We start from the raw sequence: 20,524 nt of genomic DNA, 5'->3' as shown, positions 1-20,524 counted from the left end.
AAAGCCCCATGGGAATACTTGCTAAATGTACGAACTGGTAAAATCCCAACAAGTCAAGAATTTTGGAGTAGGAAAGACTGGGTGGCAGTGATGAATTAGGGCAATCCAGGCTCAGAGACTTGACTTGGAGAAAATGGACTAGGGAGCAAGGAGCCCAAAATGATTCAGTTTCCTAAAATAGCTTTCTACGAAACTCCTTTGGGTGTTGTAACAATTTTGTGAAAATCCCAAAGCCTTTGCACTGTATTTCTATTTTACTGGTGTATACATTCAAATACAGTCTTACACACAAGCAAGAATAGTAACTAAAACTTTTCTAATCTACTTTCACAACTATGTCTACTAAAGGACAACAGGGGGGAAAATGGTATGTTGAAAATCACCAAATTATGATCAGTAACTCAGCAGCTAATACTGAAGGCCATAAGAAACCAATCATATAATCCAAGTCTTAGACGCACTGCCATGTAACTATCATCTATTTTTACTTATGTTTTCTACAGACAGGGTGAATGTGTGTTTTTGCTAGTTTCTCAGTCTATCTCACTTGGTTTAAGGGTCTGGTGGGAAGAAGTGCATCTGTGACAATGGCTCCCTAAGACATCTGCATGAGGGGTAGCTTACAAGTCTAGAAAGATATCAAAGTCACATTAACAGTATGATTTGCTACTATGGAAAAATGAGTCTGTTTCCATTACTTTCTCAAGGCACAAAGGCTAAGAAGCAAATGATGAGTTGTTAAGAATGGCAAGAAATGGCTGGAGAGATGGCTGGAGAGATGGCTCAGAGGTTAGGAGCACCGACTGCTCTTCCAGAGGTCCTGATTCAATTCCCAGCACCCACATGGTGGTTCACAACCATCTGTAATGAGATCTGGCGCCCTCTTCTGTGTATGTAATAAATAAATAAATAAATCTTTAAAAAAAAAAAGAATGGCAAGAAAAGCAACTAATGATTGATCTGGAAAACAACCAGTGAGCATATTCAAGGAAGTACTGCCAAGTGCAGACTACTGCTCCCCTTTAGAATTATTTTCTCAAAAAGTATCAGAAGCTGGGTATGGTCACACCTTTGGTGCAAACCCTCCAGAGGCAGATCTCTACGACGCAGAGGTAAGTCTAGACTATGCCGTAGAACCTGTCCTTCTGCCGCCCCCAAAGGCAGTCCATTTAGTTTGTCATCTAGTCTCCCTGAGAAGAAATAATTCTATACTGCATCACATAGCAGCAGCTCCGCAAACATCTGCACCAAGTCTTTGGGACAATTCTAGAGCACAAGTGTTGCCCTCACTTTGCAGTAGAGAAACCAAAGGACAGAAGTTAGAAAACTTATAGAAACTGAATGAGAGAAACAAGATGTGCTGAACAGTTTTATGTCAACTTGACACAAGCTAAGTCATGAGAGGAGACATCCTCAATTGAGAGAAATGCCTCCTGGCCAGGCATGGTGGTACAAGCTTTAATCTCAACACTCAGGCCAGCTGGTCTACATACAACCCCTTTCTTGAAAAACAAAAACAAACAACAAAAACAACATGCCTCCATAAGATCAGGCTGTAGGCAAGCCTGTAGGGCATTTTCTTAATGATTGATGGAAGAGGGCCTAGCCTACTGTGGATAGTATCATCCCTGGGCTTGTGGTCTTGGGCTCTGTAACAAAGCAGGTTGAGCAAACCATGGAGAGCAAGTCAGTAAGCAGCACCCCTCCACGCCTCTGCATCAGCTCCTGCCTACAGCTCCTGCCCATTTGAGTTGCTGTCCGGAATTCCTTTGATGATGAATAGTGATATGAAAGTGTAAGCAAAATAAACCCTTTCCTCCCCAACTTGCTTTTTGGTCAAGGTGTTTCATCACAGCAACAGAAATCCTAAGACTCAAGAAGATAAGTTAGAGTCCTCTCATAATCAAAGTAGCTAGAAATCCGTGACTGGCACACCACCACCAATAGGACTCAAATTTAGATTCTTCATAGCGGCTAAAGGACCACCACCTGTGAAATGAGGTTATGTTATTTTCATTTGAGGGTAGGGAGCACTAGGAGCTGAACCCTTTTTATGTTGGGTAAGCATTTTATCACTGAACTTCATTCCTGGTCCTTTGTTGAGATGAGGTCTCTATGTGTAGTCCAGGCTGGCCTCAATCTGTGAACAATCTTTCAGCATTAGCCATAAGAATGTTGAGATTACAGGCATGTGCTACCAGACCTACCAAAAAAGGATACTTTTTAATAAAGGTGGTTGTTAACCATAACTACCTTACACAAAGCATTTAGTTACTGCTGTCAGCAGTTGAGAACTCTATTAAAGGTTGGGCATGGTAGACCATGCCTTTAGCCCTAGCACTTAGGAGGCAGAGGCAGGAGGATGTGTGTGAGTTTGAGGCCAGCCTGGTCTACATAGTTCCAGAATAACCAATGCTATGTAGAGGGACCCTTTCTCGAAAACAAAACAAAGCAAACAAAAACCCCACCGAACAGAAACAAACCAAGAGACATTGTGCCACTCATCCAGGCTGTGGGATCACAGGTAGGACCTTCTCTCTGTATGCCTTAGTTTCCTCCTCATCTAGACAATAGAGGCTAATCTTAAATGATTGCTGTAAGGATTAAATGATTAACAATTAAAGTGCTTTGAATTGTATCTGATCCACGTATGGCACTAAATAAAGGACACTACCATTATTAATGATGCACACTCACAATTATCATTCTTCCATTCTATCTTCCAAACATATTTCCATTTATCCTATCACTCTCATTAAGAACAAAATGACAGCACACATCACAGCTAGTGTAAGGTCTCTGCTTTACTATTATAAACACAACGTTAACTAGTATATTCATACCCTACAATACCTACTTCTAGAAAACATGTGGGGTGAAGCACAAAACTTCTTTACTAATTTTCCTTGACTCACTATTTTTCCTATTTTTTAAAAAATTTATTTATTTATTATGTATACAGCATGTATGACTGCAGGCCAGAAGAGGGCACCAGATCTCATTACAGATGGTCATGAGCCACCATGTGGGTGCTGGGAATTGAACTCAGGACCTCTGGAAGAGCAGTCAGTGCTCTTAACCTCTGAGCCATCTCTCCAGCCCCTATTTTTCCTATTTTTAAAAAACTTATTTTTATTTATGTCTACATATTTGTGTGACAGTCACCCCGTCCATCCGTTGGTCCGTCAGTCCGTCCGTCCGTCCGTCCGTCCGTATGTGTGTGTGTGTGTGTGTGTGTGTGTGTGTGTGTGTGTGTGTGAAAGAGAGAGAGAGAGAGAGAGAGGAGGGCAGCCTGGGTGTTGGGAAGACACTTGAAGAGCAGCAAGACCTCTTAACCACTAGCTAAGACCTAAGCCTTAGCCTTTATTCTTCCCTGTGCACAAAAAACAGGGCTTCTCTCCTCTTCACCTCCTCCCCCCACAGGGTTTCTCTGTGTAATTTTGGTGCATGTCCTGGATCTCGTTCTGTAGACCAGGCTGGCCTTGAACTCACAGAGATCCACCTGGCTCTGCCTTCACAGTGCTGGAATTAAAGGCGTGCACCACTGCCACCCGGCAAGACACAAGAGTGTCTTGGCTTAACCAGAGTGTCTAACATGATTAAAGTGACTTAGACACCATGTGTAGCAGGTACAAGAGTTGCCCCCCAGTATCACACAGAGGGAGTCCACAAGGTCCCAAGACAGACAACAGCAGGGACCCAAAAGACTATATAAGTACTACAGCTAAAACTCAAGTCAGCTTAGAAGAGAACCAAGTAGAAGCCAAAGACAGAGCAAAGGTCAACATTTTACATTTGTAGGAGAAAAGGAATATTCAGTACTTGGAAAATGCTTGTTTTTAACGAGACAATAAATCAAAACCACCAAATAAAGTTTTAAGAATAAGGAGGAAAACAAGTTACTGGTAAAGAGGATTTTTTATTCATAAAAGAAAAGGAACCATGCTGGCCATGGTGAATCTCTGTGAGTTTGAGGCTAACTTGGTCTATACAGTGAGTTCCAGGACAACTGGAGGTACCTGGTCTCAAAGAAAAGAAGCCAACAGTAGTGGTAATGCTGCAGTTGTAATCCCAGCACTCAGGAGGCTGGTCCAGGAGCAAGGAGAGTTCCGGGACACAGTAGGTCACAGAAGTGACCTTTTGTCTAAACCTCCTATTCCCACTCCACACCAAAAAAGAAAGAAACCATAAAATAACCAATTTGATCTCTTACAGAGCATGCAAAGTGGTAGCAGCCATCTGACACCTGCAAAGGGGTTCCATCACCTTTAATGCTAAATAGAAGTGTTTTTCGATTCTGGCCTTGACCTCACCTGGAGATGTCTGTGGTGATCTAATGGTGCGCTGTTGTTTTATGTCTTCTTATTTAAGTTAGGAAAATAGGGAGAAGGAGAAGTAGAAGTACCTTCAGTAATATGACCTAAAACTCCATTTTAAAACTGTAACATACTTGACACTTTCAATAAATCCTAAATGAGAAATTGTTTTTAAAGTGGATTATTACAGTTGACTCTCAAGGTATTTTTGATTATGAAAATGCTACAGTGTAGAGAGGGAAATAGTGGGAAAGGAAATAGCAACTCAGGAATCAGAGTCAGAAGCTGATCAGACTTGAAACTCTGGTAGAACAGGGAAGCCAAAGCCCATTACTCTAAGCAACGTGGAGGAAAAACATTCAGGCTTCTAAGTACATGACCATGACTTTCCCCCAAGACATAGTGAAGAACATTGAGATAGTAAACCCCTGTATTATAGGGAGAAAAGGGGCATTCCTGAGTAAATATAAAATACAAGTTTCCATACAATGTAGTGCTGCACGTTACTAAGAAGTGAAATCCAAATTACCACCAGCTGAGCATGGTGGTGCACACTTTTAATCCCAGCACTTGGGAGGCAGAAGCAGGTGGATCTCTTAGAGGCCAGACTAGCCTACAGAGTGAGTTCCAAGACAGCCAAGGCTACACAGAGAAACTCTGTCTTGAAACCACAAAACAAACAAACAATGCTATCAGTATCCCATTTAGAAACTGTTCTAGACATAGGGAAATGGGAGGGTCAAGCTGGAACAGGGACAGAGTGAGTGGGAGGGCAGGGAGGAAGATACCATGATAGATGAGGACATCATGGGAATAGGAAGAGGCAGGGTGCTGGGGAGGCTCTCAGCAATCTACAAGGTTGACCCCACCTTGGTCTGCTGGCAGTGGTCCAGAGGGTGCCTGGACCAGTCTACTCTGGTGACTGGTCTAGTAAGTAACCTAGCTGTCATCATAGAGCCTTTGTCCAGTGACTGATGGAGGCAGATGCAGAGATCCACGGCCAGGCACCAGGCTGAGCTCTGGGAATCCAATTGATGAGAGAGGAGAGATACTGCAGGCAAGGGATGTTGAGATCATGATGGGAGGACATGTAGAGATGACCAGCCACACTAGTGGAAGCCCATGAACTGTGGACTGGTGGCTGTGGAGCCCCCATGGGACTGGACTGGGCCCTCTGGATATGGAAGACGGTTGTTTGGCTGGAACTGTTTGGGGGCACCCAGGCAGGGGGATTGGGATCTGTCACTGGTCTATGGGCAGGCTTCTGGAATCTGGTGCCTGTGGTGTGACACCTTGCACAGCCTTGGTGCAGTGGGAAGGAGCTTGGACCTGCCTAGGCTCAGTGTACTGGGCTCTGCTGACTCCCCATGGGAGACCTCCATTTGGGGGATGTGGGGATGTGGGGTGGCTTGGCAAAGAGGGCTGGGGGTGGGAGAGGGAGGAGGGGGGATCTGTGGATAGTATATGGAGTGAGCAGAAAATTTCTTAATAAAGAAAAATGAAAAAAAAAGATAGGAAATCACACTCTCACAGTATAGGGGAAAAAAGAAACTGTTCTGGGAAAGTGGGCTAGCTGACCCCCACCTAAAGAGTGAACAGTGCACTGGGGATACCTATGCAAACAGGGCCTTAGGGCAGAGCCACAACTGGTGACATCAGTGAAATGACAACACTCTCAAGAAGAACTGAGGCTGAAAGAAATTCCATCATTTGTTTCCTTTCAAATACGTAAATGTTTCTTTTTACCTTAAACACTTTTAAGTCTCACCAGAAGGAAGCTTCAGAAGTAACTAATACTCAGAGCTGATTATGATTCAGTAAGTAATGTTCAGAGTACCTACTTCTGGGCCGTTGGTCTAGGAGCAGTATTTTCATGGGCAACGTGGTCTATGACAATTATTCACTTCTGCTGATGCAGCTGGAAATCAGTCACAGACAACATGTCAATCAGAAGGTACAGAAAGGCTGCTGAACGCATTTGTAAGCATGTTGCTCTTGACCAGCTGTTGAATACTTCCCCTAGGCAACTGACAGTAAAAAGAGGAGAAAAGAAACAGAAATCCAGAAGTTCAAAATGAACACAGCATGGTAAACCAGTGAGTCAGTAGTCAGTCATGAGTTATAAAGGGGAGAATTCAGGAGGCTCTCCATGACTCTAGATAAGTTCCTGAATGAGTGGTGGGCCAACTTTTGGAGCACAGAGGCACCCAGAAGGCAGAGGGGTGAGTTCAAGTCTGGACACACTGAGTTTAAAGGAACCTGATATTAGCTGAAGATTCCAAAAGACGTGACCCCTGAAACATGGAGAAACATGTAACAAAGCCAAGGAAGAGGGGGAGACTTGAGAGTCGGTCCGAGAAACCGCTACATACGCAAGAGGAGCAGAGGGTAGCTAACACTGACACAGAGGCCAAGGGGCAAAGAAGCTTTTAAGAAAGCCATGATTAGAAAAAAGTAAGAACAACCTCTACTTACAATAGAATTTTGAAAACAAAAACAAAACGTTGAACCCACATTTTAAAAGTCTGCATCCGACATCCTGGTACCAACGGTCTAGTTAGTGAGCAAGAGGCAGGTTACAGAGAACTGCAACAGTGTATGACAGTAACACAGCCATTCCTTTAAGACCTCTAAAAGTAGGAGGACAAAAGTCCTCTCAGAGTCTCAGGGGTAGAGAGGCTTAGGGGAATGCAGAGCAAGTAGAGACCCCAGTGTGCTGGCGGCCAAAGGAAGGTGGACAAGGGAGTGCCAGAAGCACGAGTTACAGGGCTGTCTTGGAAGGGACAACGAAGGGGCAGGATGCACTGCAATCTGCAAACACTTTCAGAATCCCAACGTCCTCCCAGCTCTTGTTCAGTTTATCATTATAGCTTAAATGTCTTTGAGATTCCTATAAAAAAGGAAAAAGAGAAACAAAGGAATGGAGGAGGGAGGGGTGGAGGGAGAGGATGTTACAAGTATCAACAGGAAAGTTGATAAAGAAGAATTTAAGAATATTCTGTACCACCACCTTAATAAATACACTAGAGTGCTAGAGGAAGATACTACTTTACGTCTATTTTGCCAGTAGACAAATAAAACCTTTACATTTTATATCTGAATTCATCCCTGAGCAATATGGTACTGTCTTACATGCTTTTTTAATATTTTATACCATGAATAAACAAACAAAGCTACCTTGAAATGCCTAGCAGAAATGTGATCATCAACTATTAGAACACACTGCTGAATTGTTAACAGGCCTGTGGACAGGGTGATAAACGACAGGGTCAAAGCTGGAGAAGAGACTACCCTTAGTCTCGGGGAGAAAACAGGAAGTGCCATGAGGTTCACCATTTCACTTTCAAGTGGTTCAACCATAATGAACAATGTGTGTGATAGAAAAATCCAAACAAAATAGGAGTCAACTAAGAAGGCTGTTAGCCCTTGGCCTTGAAAGGATGGACACTTACTGTTCTAGTCTTTGTAACTGTACGGCATGATTAGGTCATGTGGAAGAAGGAGATCAGAGCATTTTGACCGGAAAAACAGTAGTCTGTCAGGGCTGCTGAGTGTTATTACCACCACCACTAGTCTTCCCGGCTATGGGAGTCAAGTGCAAAGAAGCAATCTAAAACGTTGTGTGTTTACTGTTCCTACTGTGTTCATTATGTGAGTGTGCATACCCTTGTGCCTGCCATAGGTCAGAAGACAGACAACTTTGCAGTGTCAGTTTTCTCCTATCAACTTTACATGGGTTCTCGAGATTGAGAACTCAGGTCATTAGGATTTGCATAGCAAGTGTTTTTACCTTATGAGCCACCTTCCCAGCCCCCATCCATCACACTGTTGGAGGCCAGATCAGGTAATAACAGGCCAGGGCTTAGCCTGCACAAGGTCCTAACAAAAATGGAAGTGCAGAGTTGCTTGAGAAGAGAAACCCTTACCTGCTAGCCCAAGGGTAGTTTCTCATCTCATCAAAGTATTCTTTTTTACTCTTTGCACCGAATATACCAGAATAAGAGAGGCATCCTTTTCCTCTTGACTATGAAAACTATATTTGGATTTCCATGTATTGATTGCCTCACGCCAAATCTACTCTCTAACCTAAAGAAGCTAAAGAGAGACAATTCTGAACCTCTGGTAGTAGTCATCTACACAATTAGAGTGTCTCTGAGTGACTGACCATGCCACTTATTCTGCCCAATACACTGTCATCACTAATGAGTTGGCTGCTTCCTAATGTGTAAAACAAGTATGGTACTACCTGATGTGTGAAATGAGAATAAGCACCCTCACTAGTGTACAGTCAGGATACACACCCTGTCAAGTGCAGTCCTATGATCGTCACACCCACTGTCATTAGCTCTGCAGGATCTGATTCTTATAAGGAGCCTTTTCTGGCTCACTGACTTCCCATGGTCTGTTTATAGCTAAAGTTTCAGCTATCACTTAAACAGAACACACAGAGAAACATTAATGTAAGTATAGGAGATACACTTGCAAGAGGAGATTCATAATCCTCTTTTAAAGACAGAAAGTATCAAGGCTAGAAAGCTGGCTCAGTGGTTAAGAGCACTTACTGCTTTTGCAGGGGATCCAGGCTCTGTTCCTAGCACCTTTATGGGACTCACAGCTGCCTGGATCTCCAGTTTCAGGAGATATAATACCTTTTTCTGGCCTCTGTGGGCTCCTGCACACACGGTACATATATAGTCATTCAGGAGCACACATACACATGTATTAAAAAATTTTTAAATAGATCTTTAAAGACAAAAGTGCCAATCTTGTTCTTCGGAGTGTTTCAGTTTCACAGTCTGCACTTCCTAACGGCTTAGGGATTTAATGCCTCCAAATGAATGTGGTGCCCTGCTTGCCAACCTCTTCGAAAAACAGGCAAGGGGGTCTTCTTCATCGCTTTCCTTGGAGGCTCTTTTCCTATGCACACATGGAAACTTCTCATCAGAATGAGCACCTACAAAACTTGACTATTTTGACCCATACTCATTTTGTGCATGATGGGGCATGTGAGGGTATATGTGCATGTGGAGCACAGAAGCCAGTGCCAGGTGTTTCCAATCTTATTTTTTCAGACAAAGTTTGTCACAAAACCTGGACTGGGCCAATTTGGCTAGACTGGCTTGCCAGCAAGCCCCAAGAGTCCTCCCTTACTCTGTCTTCCTTTGCTGGGATTACAAATTTGGCTTTATTAACAGGGATGCTGAAAATCTGAACTTGGTCCTCACGCTTATACAGTAAGCACTTTACTGAGTGAACCATCTTTCCAGTTCCACGCTTATTTTTGAGATACATACACAACTCTTAAATTTCTGTTGCCTCCATTTTAAAAATAGCTTGTTCTTTCTTTTCTCAAATAGAAGAGGCATACTTAAACTTTTCTAAATACACTGTGTCACTTTACTGTCTTACCTGGCTCATAGTAGATACTCAGGCATCTGTTGGATAAGGAATACTCTAAGACTTTAGTAACAGGTTGCTTATGCCAATGACCAGCACCTTTTCTTCTAACCTAGCTTCCCAAATGAAATTCAACTTCTTAATTACCTACAGCCTGGCCTATAGACAATGTTAAACTGTTTTTGAAAGTATAGGTCTTTCTATAAATATTAGGGTGGCTAGCTAGTCTTATTTCAAGTTGAAATAAGCTAGAATTATCTGAAAGGAAGGAACATATTGAGAAAATGCCTCCATAAGATCCGGCTGTAAAGCATTTTCTGTCTGTATCTTTCTGTTTTATCTTCCTGTTTTTGATACAGGACTTCTCTATGTTGGTTGGCCTAGAACTTGCTTTGTAGATCAAGTTGGCCTCAAACTCAGAGATCTGACTGTCTCCCAAGTTCTGGGATTAAAGGTGTGTACCACCGCGGTGGCTAGGCATTTTCTTAATTAGTGATTGATGCGGGAGGGCCCAGCCTAATGTGGGTGGTGCCATCCCTGGGCTAGTTAGTGGTCCTGGGTTCTGTAAGACAGCAGGCTGAGTACACCATGGAGAGCAAGTCAGTAAGCAGTACTCCTTCATGGCCTCTGCATCAGTTCCTGCCTCCAGGTTCCTGCCCTGTTTGAGTTCCTGTTCTGGCTTCTTTCAATGATGAACAGTGATATGGAAGTACGAACCAAATAAACCCTTCCCTCCGAGGCTTGCTTTTTGGTCATGGTGTTTCATTGAAGCAACAGAAGCCCTAAGACATAGGGATAAGACAATTTATTCAGCATTTAAATATGAGGCACTGAGCTGACTGCTTTAATTTCTTATATACAATTAGACTTTAAACCACCCTTATAAGGTTGGGTATTAGTGTCTATACTATAGATTAAGAAATAAAATCCCTGACAGGTATAGGGGTATACACCTATATTCTCAGCACTTGGGAGGCAGAGGCCGTGAATTTCTCAGAGTCCAAGGCCAGCTAGAGTTCCAAGGTGAGACTGTCTCAAAATAAAACAACCCAAAATCAAAACCAAAGAGAAGATCCCATGAATTACTCTTGACCAATCTGGCACAGGTAATAAGTGTTTTTGGAGCACATGAAGTAAGTCTTAGTCAGGGTGACAATATGTGTCCTTCTAATAATGTGCTGCTCTAGAGACCTGGGTTAGAAATGTCTTCCTTTCCTTTCCTATCACATCCAATGTATTGCCAGAGAGCACCATGGTGGTTCTGAGCACAGCTCTGGAGTCAAGACAGAATTTGACTTGCTAGCTGTGATGTAATGTAATATATCTTAACACACAGAGTAGTGTTTGGTATATATACATAAAAGAGCATCTAGGTAGCAAGTGAGTAGTTACCAGGGATGGTCAGGGATAAAGATAATAGCTACCCTATGAAGGGTGCTGAAGAGGAAAGGTACTTAATGCAGAACACAAGGAGTGGGGAGGGCTTAATTTTAACTACAAACTTCTTACTAAATTCGGGGCCTGACAGAGGATGAAAACAAGTACAACATTCACTTCTAAGCAAGATAAGTAAGTATGTAACTGACAGTAAAGGATTCTCCCCCGGAGCTCCCTATTCAGGATTCTTAAAGCCCAGCTCTAGAGCTCTTGCCACACAAAACATACCACTGAAAAACTATAGGTTCTAAATGTTACTGCACTGCCAGTGAGTCCTGTAAGAAATGTCTTTTCTCACCTGACTGGTTTTTGCTGTTCTGCACCTCTCCGTTATTCTGTGGCTGTTGATTTGTTACAGCACTGCTTTCTGATTGGCTGTTTAACACCTTAACAGCAGATCCCAGGTTTGCTGCTATGACAGGAAAATGCTGACCCCTCTTTAGAAGCTGTTTGTGTTCCTGGTGGCGAAATCGTGGAGGTACTTCACGAGGATACCGAGGCAAGGCCTGTGGCTGCTGCTGCTGCTGCTGCTGCTGCTGCTGCTCCTGCTGCTGTTGCTGCGGCGGCGGCGGCTGCTGCTGATTGCTGGCTGTAGCTCGCTTGGCATTATTATTAGTGCTGGTTGCTGTGGAAGTGCCGTTATCAGAGTTGGCAGGCTGAGGCTGGCTTACACTGGGCTTTATCTGTTCTGGCACTAATACCAACAAAAGAACAGAAGTGGAAAAGATTAGCCAGTGAGGTATACCTTACCTTCAAACTCAAAGGCACTAGGAAAACGACCTCAACAGAAGCTGTAAGTGTCAGAACATCCTCACTCAGAGGCTCAGGTTTCTAAAGAGAGGCTACTGCCTGGAGTCAAACTTTATTTCTCCTGACAAGCTACTCAAGTGTCTATAAGGGTCCACGTTCTTGACCAGGATGACTCTCATGCTCCTTCTCTCTCTCTTTTGGTTTTTCGAGACAGGGTTTCTCTGTATGGTTTTGGAGCCTTTCCTGGAACTCGCTCTGTAGACCAGGCTCACAGAGATCTGCCTGCCTCTGCCTCCTGACGACTGGAATTAAAGGTGTGTGCCACCACAGCCCTGCACTCATTGTCTCTTTATCATATTACACTCTGGCCAGAGAGTAAACACATGTTATTTAACTATGGACCAAAAGAACAAGTGGGGCAAATTGACTGATGCCCTAAAACAGTGGTTCTCAACCAGTGCATCATATTAGATATTTACATTACATTATGATCATAGTGAAAGGGTCGCAGCATTAGGAAGGTCGAGGACCACTGTCCTAAAGGAATCTTCAATTCTCTAACTGTTCTTGCTCTACTCTGTTTTTATATTCTTAATTTTTTAAAAAATTAAGTGTTTTTGCATGTATTGGTGTTCTGCCTGCATGTGTATCTGTGCACACCATGTATACAGAGCCAGTGGAGGCCATAAGGCGTCAGATCCCCAAGGACTGTAGTTACAGACAGTTGTGAGTCACCACCTGGGTGCAGAGAATCTAACCCAGGTCCTCCAGATGAGCAGTCAGTCTCTTAACCACTGAGCCATCTCTCCAGTACCTCTGTTTGGTTTTCTACTTTATCATTTGAGACATGAGTTCACCGTGTAACCTGAGTGTCCAAAAATTCATTATATAACTCAGGCTGGCCTGAAATTTGCAATCCTCTGGTGCCATCCTCCTAAGTGATGGGGTCAACAAGGGGATACAACCATGTTGGGCTTGGTCTCTACTTATGTACTTAGAAGATACAGGTGGAAAAGCCTTAATTTCCACACAAAAGGCCTAAGTTAACTGCTACAGTTAACCATTTTCCAATGATGAACACATCTAAGCAAAGGACAAGCTCAGAATAGGAAGTAATGCAGGTGACAGGATGGACCCAATGCAGGCGACTCCCTGTGAGGAATCACCTGGACAGTACCTTAGACAAAACTAAGAAAACACTTGTCTGGATATGAGTGGCTGGAAACTGATAGGTGACTCTGATCAGCAGGAATATCTGTAAATGAACCGATGGAAATACCTTAAAACTGCAAAAATAGACCTCATCTCTGAAACCACAATTGGCACTGTGTCTGGACTTTAATTCCAACCGCAATGAACCTGCTGACTCCTCTGTAAGACATCCCAGTATCAAAGGCTTTAGTCATTACAAAGTATGGGATATATGCTTGTTTAAGTACTGGCTGTTTTGTAATGGCTGGTGTGGTGGTTTGAAAGACACTGGCCCCCAAAGGCAGTGGCACTATTAAGAGGTGTGGCCTTGTTGGGAGTATATATGGAAGTATGTTAGAGGGAATGTGTCACTGTGGAGGAGGGCTTTGAGGTTTTATATATGCTAAAGCCATGGCTAGAGAGATAGACCACTTCTTGGTGCCTTCTGGTCAAGATGTAGAATACTCAGTTACCTCTTCAGCACATGTCTACCTGCACGCTGTTATGTCCCACCATGATGACAATGGACTAAACCTCTGAAACTGTAAGCGGGCCACCAAAATGAAATGTTTTCCTTTATACGAGTTGCTGTGGTCATGGTCATGTTCTCTTCGTAGCAATGGAAACCCTAACTAAGACAGCTGGCACACCATTCTATACACCTACAATAGTTCAACCCCACTATAGAACAAAATAAAACTCTGATACTGGTGAGGACACTTGAGGAAATTCTGGTAAAGGCTTAAGTACTCTAGAGCAGTAGTCATCCTTAGTCTGACTGAGAAATCTTGCCTGTTTCTCTTCTAAGAGACAGAGATGCCTTAGTCAATCACCCAGCAAACTGTAACCACTCAAGAAATAGATGTGCCGGGTGTTGGTGGCGCACGCCTTTAATCCCAGCACTCGGGAGGCAGAGGCAGGCGGTTCTTTGTGAGTTCGAGGCCAGCCTGGTCTCCAAAGTGAGTTCCAGGAAAGGCGCAAAGCTACACAGAGAAACCCTGTCTTGAAAAAACCAAAAACCAAAAAAAAAAAAAAACCAAAAAGGAAGGAAGGAAGGAAGGAAGGAAGGAAGGAAGGAAGGAAGGAAGGAAGGAAGGAAGGAAGGGAGAGCTGCTATCGTTGTGGCCTATTGTCAGGTGCTTCTACTGTAATGATGCTGTGACTGAGACTGGTGACTGTGCTGTGGGAGTATTCCACCAAGCTTCCTCCTGCACCATCAGCTCCAGGACTGCCTTTCATTCAACAATCGAAACTAATCTTCCTTCTGTAAAGACTTCCTGAGTTTAACTGATTATCTCCCACACTAATACTTTCTAACATATAACCATGGCCTCCCCTTTTTTCCAAGGTGATTTTATTCTTTACAGTACTCAAGCAGACCAAGAGAAATTATAGTGAAAAACTAACAAATACTCTATTGTTTGGAATGCTTTCATCCTTCATTATTATTATATTTATTTAGTGTGTATCAACTTGACACAAGCTATTCATCAAAGCAGAGGGAGCCTCATTGACATAAATGCCTCTTCAGGCTATAGGCAAGCCTTTGGGGACTTTCTTAATCAATGGGGGAGGGCCTAGCCCATTGTGGGTGGTGCCATCCGTGGCCTGGTTGTCCTGGGTGCTATAAGAAAGCAGGCTGAGGACTGGAGAGATGGCTCACAGGTTAAAAGCACTGGCTGCTCTTCCAGAGGTCCTGAGTTCAATTCCCAGCAACCACATGGTGGCTCACAGCCATCTGTAATGAGATCTGGCGCCCTCTTCTGTGTACATAATAAGTAAATAAATCTTAAAAAAAAAAAGAAAAGAAAAGAAAGCAGGCTGAGCAAGCCATGAGGAGCAAGCCAGTAAGCATTCCTCCATGGTCCCTGCATCCAGGCCTCCACTGCTTCTGAGGATGAAACTGAGTGAAATAAACCCTCTCCTCCCCAAGCTGCTTTTGGTCATAGTGTTTCATCACAGCACTAGAAATCCTGACTGAGACAGACAGACAGACAGACAGACAGAGAGAGAGAGAGAAAGAGAGAGAGAGACAGAGAGAGAGAAAGAGAGAGAGAGAGAGAGAGAGAGAGAGAGAGAGACAGAGAGACAGAGAGAGAGGACAACTTTCAGTGTCAGGTACCACCTTCCACTGTGCGGACCATGGGGACCAAACATGTGGTTGTCAGGTCTGGCCACAAACCATCTCACCGGCCCCATCCTTTTCATCCTTTAAAAAGAATATTTTATTGTATATGGTTAAGTGTTTGCCTGCATGTTTGTATGAACACCATGTACATGCTTTTAACTGTTAAGTCATCTCTCCAGGCCCATCCTTTTCATTTTTGATGCTTACTGACAAGCCTTTTAATAATTTGGGCAAAGTATTTTCTTGGTCTAATTTATATATTCATTTTTCTCTCCTAACATAATGATCCCAATAGGTAATAATGATATATATTCCTTTGTGCAATCCACAGTAATAAGGAAAGATTAGTGATTTAAAATACATTTTATGGCCCAAGGTGGCCCAGCAAGTAACAAAGCTTGCTACTAAGTGTGACAACCTATGCTCAATAAGTAGAACTCACATGGTGGGAAAAAAAAAGACGAACTCCCACAAGATGTCACCTGACCTCTGCGCATGAACATACACAAAAATAAAACAAATTATGAGTCCAAAGTATTGGAATATTCTAAAGTGTCTCCAAAATAAAAGGAAGATAAAGCCAATTTAACTAGAAATTATAGGCAACATTTAAAAAAATCCTATAATTTGGTTTTTATGTGCTTAATGCTGCACTCAGCATGCTATCTGACAACCACCTTTACTGTGAACTGGAAAGTAAGCTTCTGCTCCAAGAATCCAGGGTTTACTAACGCTTAGAATAATATTGAAAAGCAACCCTCTGAGTGCCAGTGAGGTGGCTCACCTGGTAAAGTGTTTATGGGCAACCTGAGTCCCATCCTCAGAAACCACACGAAGGTGGAAGAAAAAAGTCCTCGGACCTCCGTATGTGTTCGGTGGCATGTATGCCCCACATAACTCTTATACAGGTACACACTCACAATAATACATAAACACACTGTGACAATAACCTAACCAAGGTGTGGTTTATGTAGAAAGCAACAAGGAATCAGAGAGTAATTTAACATGCAAATATTCTTAGTAACCACTACAGACATGTGTGAGAACTCTAAGTAAAATGTGACCAGGCATTCAGAGCAGTATCTGTACTATATACACTACCTATATCAAATAAATGCCATAATTCGAATCAATAAGGAAGACTGGCTGAAAAAAAGGCCTGAGAGGGTATATTCTACTTTTTATACTTCAAGACATCAGGCTGGAGAGATGGCTCAGTGGTTAAGAGCACTGGCTGCTCTTCCAGAGGACCAGGTTCAATTCCCAGCACCCACATGACAGTTCACAATTGTCTCTAACACCCAGAACACAGGGTGCCCTCTTATGGCCTCTGTAGGCATTAGACACGCATATGGTGTACAGACATGCCATCCACATTAAATTTAAAAAATTTAAAATCTCAAAAAAAAATTAAAGCTACTAAATAAATTTGAAGGGGTACAGACTATCTGGGTTTATAGGTATCAATATTCGATAATTCTGGCTATTGTACACATGTACTTAAATACTTAATTATGTCAGTAAGCACCCAAACCCAGAAGGGAAAAAAAGAAAACTGAAATTTGCATCTACTCAAAAGACACAAAAATGGAATAAAAAAATCTCAAAATAGTGATAAACATAAAATGCATAAGATATGAAGAACAAGTCCCAAAAAATATGTGTAATCATATATATGAAAGAGTTAAAATTCAATTCACTCATTTAAAGGGAAAGCCTCTTAAATTTGTTGAAATAAGATTACTTTAAAAAGTAATGACAAACTAGTAAATAAAACTGCCTTAAATACCAAAATTGCAAGATTAGGAAAATAATAAAGCACTAAATAGAACATATTGAGATTCAGCTAAGCCAATGCTCAAAGACAAATTCATACCCTAATTACTTCCAATAATCAAGATATAAAATATAGAACTCAGGAAGGACAAATAAACTAAAGGTGACAGAAAGAATGAATCAATAAAAATACTAACAACAACCAATTTAAAAGAATTTAAAAGTTACATTTATTTGTGTGTGTGAGGTTGCTCATTTGTCACAGTAGGACAACTTGTGACATCCGTTCTCTTCTTCTATCATGTGGGTTCCAGGATCAAACTCAGGTTGCTGGGCTTAGCGGCAAGCACCTTTATCTATTGAGCCATCTTACTAGGCCCAGAAACCAATGATTATAAAGGAACTAACAAGCTTGATCATATTAAAACATTCCAGAGTTAACATATTGGAAATGAAAAACAAGAGGAATACTTTTCTAAGATTTACTCTCAGGGGCAGGGTATTTGGTTCAATTGGCAGAGCACTTGCTTGGCATGCACAAAGCTACCCTGGGCTTGATTCTCAGCAGGAGGATCAGAATTCAAGCTCATCCTTGGCAACAAGCAAGTCTGGGGCCAGCCTGGGCTACACAAGACCCTATTTCAAAATTAACATTAAATTTAAAAATAAGATTTTAAAAAAAAAAGCTCAACCCTATAGTTAGTTGAAAATCTACAAAAGGAAATGTTTAATACTAACAAACAAAGAAATGGGAAATGTAAACAGGTGAGCTAATTAGCGTTAAAAGAAACAAACTTATGAAGACACCCATTAGGACTCGGTCATTTATCTATACTATTGTATTTTTTGTTTGTACGCCTTATACTACTTTAAGAAATGTGAAGCTCTCTATCTTTTTATGGTTCCAGAACACAGTAAAAGATAAAACACCAATATAACATAACCCTACATCAAGACATTCCTGGTCATAGCCAGACAGCACATACCTGCAGTAGCAACAACTTTTGTAAGGGGAACACGTTTTAGGTTTTGTGAACCATACAGCCTGTCACCATTCTTCAACCCTGCCACTGCACCACAAAAGCAGCCACAGATAACAGGCCAACAATAACCTCCAATGACATTTCCCACGCACAATTAGGTGATTACATGTCTTTGGGTGAGATGCTGCAGTTTTCCAGTCCCTGACCTACAAAATGTAGTTTGAAGGTCCTACAGAACAGCAAAAAGACCTTCTAACTAGCCCACATCAGGCCAAGATGACTTCAAAGTTAAACAAACAGATGAAGTCCCCATACAGACATACTCATACTAGTGTGTGTGGCACAAGAATGCAGAGTGGAGGGTAAGGGCTACAAAGGTGTGACTCAGCCATTAAGATCAATGGCTTGCAGAAGACTCAGGTTCATTTCCCACATAGTGGCTTACAACGTCAGTAACTCTAGTTCTAAAGGATCTGAAACCATTTTCTGGTCTCCTCCAGCACTGTTATGAATGTGGTACACAGATATACATGCAGGCTAAACACCCATACACATAAAATTTACAACAACAACAAAAACACCCACACAAAATCACTCCTTTATACCATTAAAAACTGAGAACTTCAAAAAGTTGCGCTTATATTGGCTACATCTATAAGTATTACATCTAAACATTAATAAACTTTTGGTGAAAAAAATAACTATTTTTTGCCGGGTGGTGGTAGCGCACACCTGTAATCCCAGCACTCAGGAGGTAGAGGCAGGCGGATCTCTGTGAGTTAGAGGCCAGCCTGGTCTACAGAGTGAGTTCCAGGACAGGCTCCAAAGCTACTGAGAAACCCTGTCTTGAAAACAAACAAACAAACTATTGCTGGGCGGTGGTGGCGCATGCCTGTAATCCCAGCACTCAGGAGGCAGAGGCAGGTGGATCTCTGTGAGTTTGAAGCCAGCCTAGTTCTAGGGCAGGCTCCAAAGCTACAGAGAAACCCTGTCATGGAAAAAAAAAAAAAAAAAAAATCCAAACAAAATCAATGTGAAGTGCTGGCTTCCCCCCTCCCCCGTAAATATTTTGTTCATCTTTCTAAGAATGTTTGGCTAATGTTAGGAGGATTTTCACATTGCTTCTGCATATCTGTTGTGATATTCTACCTTACATAGTCTCTGGGTAACTCTACTATACAGTCATGAGAGAAAATGAGTGAAAAGAACAAAAAAGTTTTTAATCTTATAAAGAATTTTGATTTTACAGACCTCAAAAAATAATTTTTAGGGCACCTCTAAGGGTTCCTATACTCAATACAATTTTGAATGCCATCACTACAGAAAACCCATGCATGCAATGTAATTGAATATAAACAGCTTGAACTAAAAACATAAATTTAAGATTCAACATATAGACAGAAAAAGAAGTCCTAAAGAGTTGTAAAATGACAAAAAGTAGGTTTAAGAATCAGAGAAGAAATGGCAAGAACAAGCCTAACCAAAGGCAGGAAGGAGGTAAGAGGTGGTTTGTTCCAGTAGATCTTGATGTTTTTGCGACAGTCATACTGTACTGCCCTAGCTCACCTAGAACTAGTCATTTAGAACAAGCCAGCTTATATCTCAGAAAGTCACCTGCCTCTGCCTCTCAAGATCAAGAACATCAATCACATAGCAAGTCTGAGGTCCACAGGACAGCTCTGGCTATGAGAGATCCTATTTCCAAAGATAAAATTTCTACCTGTCAAATAACTAGATTAAACTCTGAATGCCCAAATGCTTAAAGTAGGCCCAGTTCCCAGTGCCGACAGATCCAAGCTGCTCTAAACGAGAGAGGTTTCTTCCTGCAATGTCAGCAGTCAATGCAGATGTTTAACTGCTCACAGTGCTGAGAACAAAAGACTGAGTGCTAAGCCCTATGTGAGACATCTGTATCCATACCAACATCATCAAGGCTCAGCAAACATTACGGAAGAGATGGAGAGAATTTAGGAACCAGAGGATGGGGTGCTGTGAAATGCTGTCCTCTTGACAGGACACGGCTGTTACAATCATGAACTCATAGCAACTGTGGCTACCTGAACAAGACCTTCATAAAAAAAGAAAACCAAGCCCTTCCAGCATACAAGGAACTAGATGATGGAGCTGCAGGCCCCACCCCTAACAGGAGCTACTGGCATGGATAGCTGCTTCGAGAGGAAGAATTATTCTTCTTGGAGGATGTGACCATTGTACCCGAGCAGTACTAAGTGGACTGAGTAAGTTATCAAAACAACAACAAAAGACACAAAGTAGGATGTATGTTGGGGATGGACATGGAAGGAGTTAAAGTAGAGGGAAATGGGGGTGAGTTGACATGATTACTTTATTGTATACATATATAAAATTATTGGAAACTTTAAAAATCTTCAAATATAATTGTTCAAATAATTTTTTTTTTCATGTACCATTTGTAAGTATTCTTCAAAAGTTTTATACAGAACAGGGGCTGGGGATGTGGCTCAGTTGGCAGAGTGACTGTCTAACACATACAAAGTCCTGGGTTTGATTCCTAGCACAGTGTAAAC

General features: G+C 42.1%; 1 protein-coding gene across 8 annotated transcripts in view; it reads right to left on the bottom strand.

The window, feature by feature from the left end:
• Nucleotides 1–20,524, bottom strand: part of Tnrc6a (trinucleotide repeat containing adaptor 6A) — a 144,369-nt gene that overhangs the window by 29,740 nt on the left and 94,105 nt on the right. For all 8 annotated transcript variants that reach the window (XM_036191407.1, XM_036191382.1, XM_036191400.1 and 5 more), the window contains one exon: nucleotides 11,449–11,844. In XM_036191407.1, coding sequence (XP_036047300.1) covers nucleotides 11,449–11,844 — 396 coding nt within the window. The remainder of the gene's footprint in view (nucleotides 1–11,448; nucleotides 11,845–20,524) is intronic.

Source organism: Onychomys torridus, chromosome 1, assembly GCF_903995425.1.
Source record: "Onychomys torridus chromosome 1, mOncTor1.1, whole genome shotgun sequence".
In the NCBI taxonomy this organism is placed as follows: Eukaryota; Metazoa; Chordata; class Mammalia; order Rodentia; family Cricetidae; genus Onychomys; species Onychomys torridus.
Note: the sequence above shows the minus strand (reverse complement) of the source record. Positions and strands in the feature narration are given on the sequence as shown.